The sequence below is a fragment of the Vombatus ursinus genome, unplaced genomic scaffold (genome assembly GCF_900497805.2).
Source record: "Vombatus ursinus unplaced genomic scaffold, bare-nosed wombat genome assembly UNPS02014945.1, whole genome shotgun sequence".
Taxonomy (NCBI): Eukaryota; Metazoa; Chordata; class Mammalia; order Diprotodontia; family Vombatidae; genus Vombatus; species Vombatus ursinus.
Genome location: NW_020954723.1, coordinates 23,612,034 through 23,625,801, shown reverse-complemented (window position 1 = coordinate 23,625,801; position 13,768 = coordinate 23,612,034). Strand labels below are relative to the sequence as shown.

The 13,768-nt window shown below is 38.1% G+C and overlaps 1 protein-coding gene across 1 annotated transcript in view; it reads right to left on the bottom strand.

Annotated features, from left to right (window-relative positions):
- Window positions 1–13,556, bottom strand: part of NEK9 (NIMA related kinase 9) — a 37,505-nt gene extending 23,949 nt beyond the window's left edge. The window contains 6 exon segments of the mRNA XM_027844675.1: window positions 923–1,054; window positions 3,754–3,859; window positions 5,047–5,117; window positions 5,667–5,722; window positions 9,721–9,898; window positions 13,284–13,556. Of these exon segments, the coding sequence (XP_027700476.1) occupies window positions 923–1,054; window positions 3,754–3,859; window positions 5,047–5,117; window positions 5,667–5,722; window positions 9,721–9,898; window positions 13,284–13,505 (765 nt within the window). The 5' untranslated portion in view covers window positions 13,506–13,556.
- Window positions 13,557–13,768: the final 212 nt, after the last annotated feature.

The following is a 13,768-nucleotide window of genomic DNA, read 5'->3' as shown; positions in this document are numbered from 1 at the left end:
AAGCTTGGGAGAACTTAAATGAACTGATGTGTAGTGAAGTAAGCAGAACCAGGAAAACAACAAACACAATAATACAACATTGTAAATGGAAAGCACAGTAAAAACTGAATGCTAAAATGACCAAGCCTGGTCATAGAAACGATGAGAAAATATACCTTCCTCTCTTTACTAAAGAGTTGGGATATAGAGAGTAAGGGGAGACTATGAACATGGAAATGACTAATATGTCATCAGAAGTCACTGATATCTTGTTTGGTTTTACTAAACTGTTTTTTCTTTTTAAATCTTTGTCACCAGGGAAAGCTCACTGGAAAGGAAAGGTTGTTGTCACTGTTTGGTAGTTTCAGTCAGGTCTAACTCTTTGGGACCCCATTTGGGATTTTCTTGGCAAAGATACTGAAGTAGTTTGCCATTTCCTTCTCCAGATCATTTTACAGATGAGGATATTGAGGCAAACAGGGTTATGTGATTTACCCAGGGTCACACAGCCACTAAGTAACAAGGTCTTCCTAACTCCAGACCTGGTGCTCCATCCACTAAACTGCCTAATTGCTTCTGGGAGGGAAGGATGAATGTATATATTTAGAAATTAATGTGATTTAAGAACAAAAGAAAACTGACCTAGCTTCCCAAACTGGAACATCCCATCATCATCTTCAATTAATTTTTATAATTTATACCTGTTTGTAGATGTGACCATCTATAAAATGATAATACTTGTATTATACTACTTACCTCACAGGGTTGTCATGAGGAAAATCTTTTGTAAACTATAAAGCACCACACAAAAGTGAGCTATCATCACAATATCACACACACTAAAATGAACAAATTTAACAAAATTAGAGTCTCATAGACAAATGAAGTTTTTCCCTGTAAACCAACTTTTGTCACCTTTATATAGTGAAAACATACAACTTACTGTTGCATCAAAGGTCCTCTTTAGGGTGAGCAGCTCAAAAATAACACAGCCTACTGCCCAGATATCAGACTTGAAGTTGTACTTCACCCCTTGGCAGAGTTCTGGAGACATGTAGTATGGGGTTCCCACAAGCTGAACAATAAAAACAAACAAACAAAAAACAGAATTAAAAAAAAATCACTTTCTAATTAGTCTGGTTTCCTAAGGCTCCCTATTGCTAAAAGCTCAATGTTAAACTTGATTTTCCAGGAGATGACTTTAGAAGCCTCAAACAAAATATCAGAAATAGAATTCATTTATATTATATATATATATATATATATATATATGGCTCATCTGAAAAAATATCATCAGTTCAAACTTACTGAAAGTAGTGAAACCATCTGAGAGGCCAAGTGCTCTAGGAGTTCATTTCCATCATGCAGAGGCCCTTAAACATTTAAGCTACATTTCAAGCTTCACAGACACAATTATACTTGCTCAAAGTTCATCAAAGGGAAAAAATGCTGAAAGTGGGGTGAACAGAATGATTTGGTGGAGTTAATAGCTATTCTAACTAAAATTCACTGTTTCCAAAGCAACTTTTATGATAATCCAATTTTATATCTACTCCAATAATCCAGCTTCCTTCATTTGCTCCTATTCTGACAAGTATTTTCAACTACTAGAATGGTTCTGAAAACATGTTCTAGGTCCATCAATATATAGTCCTTCATATCCTAATAGATAGGAATGCTCCAGCATGGACTTGTTTTTACTAAGTTTGAGAGTCACTATTTTTGCTGTTATTCAGTTTAACTCAACAAACAAGTACCTACTATGAGTACAACACCATTCGATGCTGGAAAAGATACAAAGATAAGGTTCCTGATCTTGTGGAGTGTACGACATAGTAGAGGTGATATGGAACACAAATAACTATAACACAAAATAGAATGTGGTAAGTGCAGATGAGAGATATACAAAATTCTAGGTAAAGGCAAAGGAAAGAGAACTTCCAATTTTCTAGCACTAGACAAATCAGGGAAGGTTTCAGAGGAGGGGCAACTCTAGTTAGGTCTTAAAAGATGGGTAGAATTTTAATGGGTAAAGATGAGGGAAGGGTATGAATAAGAGGCAGCAAGGCAGATGAAATTTCTTAGAAGAGAAAGGTTATGATAAGTTTTCTGTTTCTATATAATTTTTTTCTTGAATTTTAACTGATCAAAGGCAACCATAAATTCAAGCCTCAATAATGGTCTTTCTCTCCCTGCAAGCTCACTAGCTGGCTGTCACCATCCAAAACAGTCTGAGTCCCTAAAGTAGTGATTTGCAAACCTAGTTCACCCCCAGAATGTTTCCAATTACTTCTGTGGATGTCTAGAAATTGTCTGATATTTTAATTTACTGAAATTTTAAAAAATTCTTTTAAAGGAAGCACTGTAAACTGACCATGCAGCTAGGCGGCACAGTGGATAGAGCACCAGGCCAGGAGTCAGGAAGACCTGAGCTCAAATATGACCTCAGACACTTACTAGCTGTATGACCCTGTGTGCCTCAGTTTCCTCATCTGTAAAATGAGAGAGAAGGAAATGGCAAACCACTTCGGTATCTTTGCCAAGAAAACTCCAAATGGGGTCATAAAGAGTCAGACAGGACTGAAACAACTGAACAACTGTAAAATGAAATGATCAATAGAGTTTATGACTCCTACAAGGATGAACATTCTAAACAATTCCTAAAGTATAGGAATCACTATCTTTTTTACAGATGTTACTTTGAGATCAAGGTAGAATGGGGAACCTATAGCTTAGTCTATGTCAAATGCTTCTAAATAGACTGTTTTCTAAATATTGGTTTTCATTTGTTCCTTATGGTTTATCTTTGAGCTAGGAACTTTGAAATAGAAGACACAGAGAGATTTCAAACACCTTGATCCACAGCACCACTCTGTGTGTGTGTGTGTGTATGTGTGTATACACACATATATACCTACATATACATATATGGGGATACACACATATATAAAATACACACACATTGAAAATTGCCAAAGATCCTAGGAAGGGGAGGATATTAATAATTTTTTTAAAAAGTAAAACTTTTTAAAGTTTAGATCAGTTTATAACTAGATGGAGGGCAGCTAGGTGGCAAAGTGGATAGAGCACCAGGCCTGGAGTCAGGAAGACCTGAGTTCCAACCTGGCCTCAGACACTTACTCACTGTGTGATCCTGGGCAAGTCACTTAACCTTGCTTGCCTTAGTTTCCTCATCTGGAAAATGAGCTAGAGACAGAAATGTAAATCACTCCAGTATCTTATCTAAGAAAATCCCAAATGAGTCAGAAAGAGCCAAACACGACTGAAATGACTGAACAACAATGATAACTAGATGGTATTCTGGGGAATGTAAAAATAGGGCTGTGTACGGACAAAGACTCCTGCAAGTAGAAACATTAAAAAGACATTGCAAATACAAGAAAAAAGACTCCTGAAAACTTGCCTCTGGCTGAATTACTACGAAATTCTGGCTTGAGGACTGTGAAACATGTAGTGCTGTGGAAATAGCATTGCACTGGCTCCAAAGGAAGAGGATTTGAGTTCAAAGCCTACCTTTGACACTAATTTTATGACTTTGGGCAAGTCACTTAACCTCTGTACGTTTTAGTTTTCACATCTGTAAAACGAGGGGCTGCCCCAATGGCCTTTAAGGTCCTTTCCAATTCTAGGTCTAGGATTATATAAACTAGATGGCATAGAGTCTATGCCACAGAGGATGCAAAATTTCTATATCCTACAGTAGAAAGAAAAGGGAAAAACCACTAACTTAATATAATGGCAATATATACTTACAGTTTCAGCCATGGAGTACTCAGAATTAAGTTTCTTTGCCAGCCCATAATCTCCAAGTTTAATTAGATTTGCCTTAGTTAGGAAAATATTTAAAGTTTTTATATCTCTGAAAAAAAAATCCACATTAAATCCCTGTATTAGTTTCTTTTTTATCTTCTTTCTTTAGAGTTCAAAGTAACCAATCTAGTGACACTATTAATGCAGTACAAGCACTATCATGTTACTACTCAGATCCTCTATGAGACTCTAGTCAAAGTCTCAATGCAAAGACTATCACCCTAACACACTGTATTTTAACATCCAAAAGAGAACAAACAACTCGAATCTTTAAACTCTCCAAAGAAAGGAACGATTCCCACACCAACGAATCCCCAGAAAGGTGGGAGAGAAAGATGATAAAAACCATGTTCTATGTCACTTTAGTCCTTTGGGCTAAGCTGCCTTTGTTAAGCACAACTTTCTGGCAAACAGCTGCTTCAGATCAAGAGACACGAAAGTCATTTTGCTATCTTACCTTTGATTAGTTTCAGGGTCTTTATCATACCAAGGGAAAGAGACTCTAAGTCCCAGCAAGCAATGTAGCATGGTATCATCACTGCCTTTACAGGCTACATTTCTAAATATGTTTTATATATGATCAGCGTAAAGTAAGCTAGTTCATTCTTCAGCTTCCCTTGCTGAAGAATGTGTACAATTCATAGTAATAAAACTAATTGCTCTGAGAAAAAAAGTAGCAAGCAAGAATCACCACTCAACAACTATCAAAAAGACTACTATAATTAATCTCCATTGGTTAATGATTTACTCAGTAAAAGTCTGCAGATTAGACAGTCTCAAAATGGCCTTATTCCTTGATTAGGAAATAATGACAATATAGATTGTCATTAACAGGAAAAATAAGAATGTTTTATTTAAACAAAAATAAATAATGTAAGCACAAAAGAAGAGTGCTTTCTAATTGTCAGAGTGGCTCACCTGCTTTGCATTTTAATGAACCTAACACAATTTCCTGTGTAAGCATGGGACATGTTCATGAACTTATTGAACTCTAAAGTTTACAGCTTTCACTAACAAATGAACACTAATAGTCTTAATTAGTGCTTAGCTCATTAGGAAGATGTATCTATAGCACAAACATGGTTTAACCTCAGGAACTAAGGATGACACCCACCATTAGTCATTCTTTCATCTCTAAATTTTATTCTGTGGAAAAAATGCTCATGAAAGCACTGTCTATTTTACCCTCTTCCAACCATGGGTCCCTAGTTCTTTGAACTTCTCTTCATTCATTACCTATGCAGTATCCCAGCTCTATGGATGCAGCTCACCGCTGATACAATTTGAAACAGGTACCAGACCACCATCTACAAAGACAGAAGAAATTAGATTTTGTATTGAAATGAATAAATTCACTGAAAAGAAAACACAAAAGAAGCTGCAGCCAAAGTTGGATTTGGAGTCAAAGTAAATGTCCTTCTTGTTGGTTGAGTAGTACATGACAGAAGAGCAGACATGGAAGGTAAAAGCAGATCACCATCATAGCTTTAATGCAGTTACAAAGTATACCAATGACAGACTTTTGTGAACTTTTGGAATGATACATGCTGGCAAGAAACCTAAGGAGGTTTCTAAGGAGAGCTATAGATAACAAAGCAATCTTTAAGCAGAAACACAGCCTGGGAGAGCTCATAAAGCATCATTTTCTGGGAGGAAAAACTTAAAAGCAGCTACAGACAGCCCTCATCTTCACGAGAGACTGTACTCTTTTAGTCCCTTGACTATCCCAAACCTAGAAAGGCTTGACAGCAGACTGAGAGGAGCAGGTGAGAGGAGAGCAAACATAAGCAAAGAACCCCAGGAAGTTAGAATTATTAAAGAACAATTCTTGCCCCTTCCACATTAATCTGAAATACCTCTTCCTCAAACAATTTGTCCTTCTGACGCAGGATTTTATCATATAGGTTTCCTCCTAAAATTAAACAATGGAAAAAAGAACATTTAGAGAAAAGCTCTGCTTAGTTAACAGATTGATGTTTAGCTCCTTTAACTCTTGGTGCTTTATCCACCCACACAGGAAAGGCAGAACTCTCAAAGCTTCCTCACAGGAAAGAACATCTCTTGGCTTTTCACTTTTTAAATACCTTACATCAAAATTTTCTCTCAGGCAGCATTTCCCAAACTATGGAAAACTCTGGGTCTGAAAACATGTAGATGGAACCCCTAAATACTGCTTAGAGGAAACTGAGGAATACCCCTAAAACAGGGTAGGCAAGTCAAGGAAATTTTAATTCAAAATAGAGGGAATTAAGTCTATTGTCACACTGGAAAGTCTATTTTTAAGTCTATTGCCACACACATATATATGTATATAATTTCATATTTAACATTTTAGGAGGAAAATATTAAAATTCTCATGAAATCCCAATGCACCTTACATAAATTACTATGGTTCCACAGAACACAACTGCCCTAAAGAAGAGTTCCTTACTACAACAACAAGTAAATTAACTGTCCAAAAAGCAAAGGTGGTATTTTTAGAAAAGACGACAGAGTACAAAAGATCTTTAACTGAAAGTACTGGATACAGTAAATAAAACTCAGGTCACATTGATCCTAAGATTTAAAGGGGGCAAGGATCTTAACAGCTCCTTTGGATCAGGCCTTGATATGATTAATATCACTTATTTTGCTTCCTCTGATATTCCTTTACCAACCTTTTCTGCTGATGAGATGTTTTGGCATATTTAGGTCCTTTTACCAGATTTTTTTTTTTCCTTGCTAAGTGAAAAATGTTCCTGTGCGTAGGCTCCATCCTTAAGTTCTCCCCCAATCATTAACTGCTACCTAAGTTACCTTCTTCCTGCCAACTAAGTGGTTTTGATTAACTCTCTCCTTCACATTTCCCTTTAAGACTGCCTTACTTTCTACTTGCATTTCTAAACCATATTTCAAGCTTAGCTAAACTTTGCATCTTTAATTCCTTGAAATTTAGCAAATAAAAGTTTCATTAACTCTTATCATCTGCTTTCATTTATCTGAACCATGGTGAAGAAATTAACTTTCTGCAACTTCTACTAACTCCTAAAATCACAATACAACTTTCCAGATCTAGGTTTGATTAGGATCTAGAATAATCCATACACATGAGAAGTGAAATTATCTGAAAAAATCTCTTAAGACCTTTCTCCGAAGAGGGAAAAGAAACAAGACAAACTTATTACGCACCTACTTTGTATACAGCTTTCTATTACGTACCGGTGAGATACAAATTTCAGGTTAAGAGATCCTTGTATTCAAAGAACTTACAGACTAAGAGAAAATTATTTAACTCCTGAATCTCCCTACCAAAACGAGATATTCTAAACTGAGGATTTCCTCACAGGCTGATCACTACATAATGGATTATTTGGCCATAACGACAAATGGAACAACTTAAAAAGGAAAATGGATAAATGAACTAAATATACAAAGTCATATTATTATAAAGTTAGAGGAGAATATAAGGTTAGTGCTCTTATACCTATGGTTAGGGGATGAATTTATGACCAGATATGACAGATATTATAAAAACCAAATAGCCCACTTTGATTACATATAAATAAAAATCTCTTGTACCAAAAAAAAATAAATAAATGCAGCTAGAAGTTATAGACTAAGGAATAAAAACCCTTGAACAACACATCTTCAATAAAAAAAGTCTCATATTCAAAATTTAGAGGTAATTGGCAAAAATCTATGAAATTAAGAACTGAGCCCAAATACAGAGAATGTCTAAGGATACAAATAGTTTCAAAAGAAGAAAAGTAAAATACCAACAACCACATACAAAAGTGCTTAAAATCAGTAATCAGAAAAATTCAAATTAATACAACTCTGAGCTATCACCTTTTGGTTGCCAAATTGGAAAAAAATAGTAAAAGATGGAAAAATTCAGTATTAAAGGGGCAATAGGAAAACAGACAACATAATTCATTGCTGGTGGAATTGGTGAACTGGTTCAACCATTTTGAAAAACAATTTGGAATTATGCAAGAAAAGTTACAAAATTGTTCATACTCTTTGACCCAACAATTGTACTCTTGGTTTTATACTCCGATTCAGTAAAAAATGTATTGAGTAACTACTCTATGCAAGGCACTGGGAATAACAAAGATACAAAGAAAACAGTACCTACCACTGAAAAGTTTCCATTCTTCTCCAGGAATTATGATATATACACATATAAGTGCTATAGTACAAGGAAATATGAGAGAGCACTAGTAACTGGGTAGATCAGAGAAGGCTTCAACAAAGGAGGTAGCATGTGAGCTGAGAATTAAAGGAAGCCAGTAATTCTGAAAGGTGGAGGTGAGGAGCATTCTGGGTCTGGGAAATGGTTTATGTGAATGCATGGAGGCAAGAGACACTGTCAAGTTCGGGGACAGCTGGGAGCACAGTTTGGCTGCAATCTAGAGTTCATGAAGGGGAAAAGTAATAAATAAGGTAGGAAAAATAGGTGGAAGGGCGTTCCAGATTATGGAGGGCCCTAAATTTTCAGGTTTGTAAATTTTCAGTTTGTAATTTACTCTAGAAACAATGAGGAACTACTAAAGTTTTTGAGCAGACAGCAACCTGGCTGGATCCATGACTTAGGGACCTATGACCTTATTTTAGCAGTTATATGGATGATGGATTAGAGAATGGAGAAAATAGAAACAGAAAGACTCATCAGAAGGCTTTTACAGTGAGAGGTGATGAGGGAATGAATTTATAAGAACAGCTAATCGTTAGCAATTATACAGCACTTACCATGTGCCCAGCACTTTAAGTGCTTTACAAATATTATCTCATTCATCAAGATAACTCTGGGATGGTGCTGTTTTTGTCTCTATTTTATAGATGATGAAACTGAGGCTAACAGAGGTTAAGTGACTTCCTCAGGGTCACACAGTTAGTAAATGTAACAGGCTGAATTTGAACTCAGGTTTTCCTGAGTTCCCTCTAGGTCCATTACTTTATCCACTCCATCACCTTGCTACCCCATTTAAAGTCATGACTGTATGAGCAGATGGAAAGGGACAGATGAAAGAAATGTTGTGTAGGTGCAAAAGACAAAACTTGTCAATGACTACATATGGAGAATGAAGAAGAAGGAAGAGGTAAGGTGACTGTGCAGTTGTGAAGCTGGGAGGCTGGAAGTGCTCTTTAGAGAAACATTTTGGAGGAAAAGCAGATTAAGGGAGGTTGGGGTGGAAAGCTGAACATGCTAAATTTGAGATGCTTATAGGATATCCAGAAGAGATCTGGCAGCGGTTGATCTGCACAAAAATATTCATAGCAGCATTTTTTGTAATAGCAAAAAAAATGTGCCCAAGACTGAAAAACTGCTCAACAAACTGTGGTCCACATGGAATGGCAAGCCAAAGATTTCAAATACAGGAAGACTTGTACGAAGGGCCGCAGAGAGAACACAAAGTAGAATCTAAATAACAATAAACACAATTACTACAACTTTCTACAAGAATATAAATGAAAACATCCCTAAATGGTAAGAAAACTCTGATCAAAAACATGAGACAAGATTGTTATAAAGTATATTTCCATTCCTTCTATTAAATGATGGGAAAAGGTACTGTCAGTTTCAAGTACTCTCTTCATGTTATTTTACTTAACTGTTTTGGGGGGTTGTACATTGTAGGGGGGATTCGAATGGGATTGTGGTGGAGGTTTGTATAATGTGCTGAAACAAAAATTGCTAAAAAAAAATGTCTAAGAATTATGCTTCAGAGACAAAGCTATGACACTGTGGCAGAAATTAATAAACACAGAAACAATTAATAGTCCCATTTATTTTGTTGTATCATTTCAAAACATTCTGGGGACCATTACTTCTTTTGAAAACATTTAAACTCCGTATTACAGATGACAGTTCTTTTGTGCAATTAATAAAAGCATGTTAGAGGAAGTGTCACTAAGATCTCTGCTTACCATTACAATACTCTAGTTCAATCAGCAAGGTGTTGTTGTCCATGAAGTGATTGTAGTAGGCAATAATGTTGTCATGTTGTAGCAGAGCCAGAATAACAATTTCGTTCAAGGCATCACGACGTTCTTTCTCAGACAATCGGGTCAAATCAACTTCCTTCCACACAACCAATGAGTCATCCTACAACATAGTAACATAAGTATGGTGCTTTCTTCTTTCCTGGAAGTCAATGAATCCACATCTGCGTCCACAAGCCTAGAAAGGCCAGATGGACAAACACTTGCTTATTTAATTTTTTTCCTTTAAAAGAAACAAAACAGACTTTAGGCAGAGACTATATATAATTATTTGTATTAGTAATCTTTGGTTAGGGAATGGTAAATATTAAACAAAAAACTGTTGGGTATGCCAGCTGATTTATGAAATGCAAGATCTAGGTCCGCAACAAGGTAGAAAACATGGACTAGGATAGAATGTAAACGTCCAACAGAGCGATACAACAAGAATAGTGGTGGTAGAAGAGGTAAGAGGGAGGCAGGAAGTAATGATAATTAGCACTTATATACCCTTTAAAGTCTGCAAAGCATTTTACATATGCTATATTTGTTAAGAGAGCATCAACCATTCTAATTCCAACTTCTTAATTAACATGAAAGTTCAAGTTAAGTTATAAAATTTAAGTTAGTGGCTCGGCTCAGTCATCCTCTTTAGCTTGTAGCTTAAGTACAAACTCAGTCAAGGCACTTACTTTACCTTCTCATTCTGTCTCCTACCATACCCCTTCACAAATCCTCTTGTCTAGCTATGTAAACCCACCTGCCACTCCCCAGGTCTAGAATTAGCTTTCTGCTACTCTCCCCTTTCACTCCCCCTGCCCAAAAATTGCTCTAACTCTTGAAATAAGCTCAAAAATTCATTTCTTCTAGAAATTTTTAGAGTTGAGAAAGGATTCTAATCAAGTAGAGTACCTTCATTTTACAGATGAGGAAATTGAGGAACAGAGGGATGAAGAGCCTCAGATTCTACATCTACAAGATGAGAATAACAGTACTAATATTACCTGCCTTATGGGACAGTTCTGGAGAAAAGGCTTTTCAAACTTTAAAGCAGAGGTGTCAAACTCACAGGCTGCAAACAGCAGCAGGCCTGAAATAGATTAAAATGTAAATAGGAAATGTTTAACAAAATAAAAATACAATACAGCATAGATGTTAACTTGTGGTTTCCTAAGTCAATATATGGCCAACAGGGATTTATTTATATTTGAGTTTGACACCATTGCCTTAAAGTGTATATAAATATGAGGTAGAGAGCAGAATTGAATCTATAATTTCAATTACATGGGGAACTACTCTATGAGGAAACGCCTATCAATGCAGACTGGCACGTTCTCTGTCACTTAGAATCTAAGAGAGTTGCTCAGAACAATGGTGTTAAACTCAAAAGGATATGGATCCCTGCAGTGTCACATTGTCTTAGAAAACCACAAATTAACATGTTGCATTTCCTGATTATATTTTAATCTGGTTCTGGTAGTTTTTCCAGCTGCCTGCACAGAACCTGAGACCTCTGGTTTAGAGCATAAAGAGTTTAAGTAACTTGCCCAAGGTCACAGAGTCAGTATGTGTCAGAGATAGAACTTGAACTCAAGTCTTACCTGACTCTTGGGCCAGCTCTCTGACCTCAGTCAGACAATACCTTTCATTTCCCAACAATCTTACAGTGAGGGCAAATTAAAGAACAGAGAAATAACAATATCTTACAAATGCAAAATACATTTTTTTTTTTGCTTTTTCAAAGCATTTCTGCAATCCTTTCACAAAAGACGCTTCATGAAACAGGATATTTATGGGCCTCTTCAAAAAGTCCTAGTATGGGGGGAAAAGACCTTTCTAAATAATTACCTAACCGGTTTCTTCTGCCCCTACTTCTCTTTTCACTAATTCTTTGAAGGTCTCAGCTTCCTCATCCTCAAATGAAGAAACTGGACTAAACCATTTAAGGCTCCAATCGGCTCTAAATTCTACAAATACAAACCAAGGCTTAAGTTCAAGACAGAGAAATATGAACAAAAAGTAATGCTTCAAAGACATTCGGGTCATCAATATATGTTTAAGTGTTCAGAATTTGTACTTCTTTGGATCTGTAACATGTGGCTTTAGGGGTACAACCAAAAGTCCTTAGCTTACTTCAGGACTCTGAGTCATCAATACAGTGTAAAGCCTTCTTATGATAAACACTGCTGGAGAAACCAACCAGAATTCTAAAGCAGCTGGAACTTCCCAATGGCCTTCAAGAACAGTCGCAGGTGCGTGGGTATGTTAGAATTTAAAAGCAATAACTGCAAGGACTTTTTTTGGGGGGGGTGGCGGGGGTTGAAAGGCATAAGACTGGGAAGAATACTGAGAGATCTGGCCATTTGGGAAATATACTACCAAAAAGTTGTTTGGAGACTTGGAATAGTATTAAAGGAAGGAAAAATTAATTAGTGGGAAGGAAAGACAACAGGCATTCATGACAATGCCCTAGTTCAAACTTTATCAAGATGGCAGGTAACTAATGAAACTTGTCTCCTAGTGAAGGTGATGTTTAAGTTAAATAGTGAAGATGACACCAGGGACCATGCCCTATGGGAATCTGATAAATATTAAACTGATGTTGAGCTCTAGTTAGGAGATGATGATGCTACAGATGTTGGGGACAAGACAGTAGGTGGGTAAAAATGCTCTACAAAAGGTAAGAAAAGGGAACAGAAAAGGGAAAAGAAGGGGGGGAGAAAGGTAAGGGAAAAGAGAAGGAAGGAAAGGAGCACTTAGAAAAAAAAGGAAAAGGGAATGGTTATGGAAAATTTTTTTTTTTTAGAGTTGAGAAAGGACTGGAGAGGTCCTTCATTTTACAGATGCAGAAAATGAGGAACAAGGAGATTAACATCCTCTCTTTCTACATCTATAGGATGGGGACAATAGATGGGAAAGGGAAAAAAAGGAAGAGGAACAGAGAACAGAACAGGGGAAAAAAAGGAAAGAGGGGAAAGATTGGGAGGGAGGAAGAGTTAGGCACAAGGGAAAGGGAAGGATTAGGGAAATTCTTTTTTTTTCTGTTTACAGTTGAAAAGGACTCTTGCGGTAATCAAGTAGAGCTCCCCCATTTTACAGATGAAGAAACTGAGGAACGGAGGGATGAAGAGCCTCAATTTCTACATCTCCAAGATGGAGATAATAAACAGGGAAAGGAGAAAAGATGAAGAAAAGATAACGGGAGAAAGGAAAAGGTAGAGGAGAAAAATAGGGGGGAAAAGAAGAGTTAGGAGAATGGAAGGAATTAGGGGACTCTTTTTTTTTTAGAATTGAGAAAGGACTCTAGAGACAATATAGTGGAGCTCTTTCATTTTACAAATGAAGAAACTGAGGAAGTGAGATGAAGAGCCTCAGTTTCCACACCCAGATGATGGGGCGATTAGAAGGAGAAGGGGAAAGGGGAAGGGGAGAGGGAAAGCCGGGAGAAAAGAAAGAGGAGGAAGGGAAGGCCGCGGGCAGGCGGGACGGGGGCTCCGGCTGCGCTCTACCTCGGTGCGGCGGTACAGCGTGGCCTCCCCGAAGGCGCCCCGGCCCAGAACGCGGATGGGGATGTAATGCAACTCCTCCTGCTCCATCGGGAAGCCGCCACCGGGGCGGGCGGCCGAGCCGGGGCCGGGGCCGGGGCTGGACACGGAGCCGCCGCCGCACTCGCTCCCGAAGTCGGAGTTGATGGAGTCGCAGTGTCGCTCGTACTCGCCCAGCACTGACATGGCGGAGGCAGCTTCGCCGGGACCCGCCGGGCAGGAGAGGGGAGGGGGCGGACCTTGGGAGGGGAGGGGGCGGTGGGGGGAGGTCCCGGCAAAGGCCAGACCGGGCCGAGCGGCGGCGGCGGCGGCGGATGCCCGGGTCTTAGCGACTGCACAGCAGCTCCGCTAGCCTCGCAGATGCGCGAGGTTCCATGTTGGCCCTCTCGGCGTCTGACCTGGAAGTACTCGTGTCCTCTTCCGGTGCCCGAGCCTTTTCCTCGCCACCT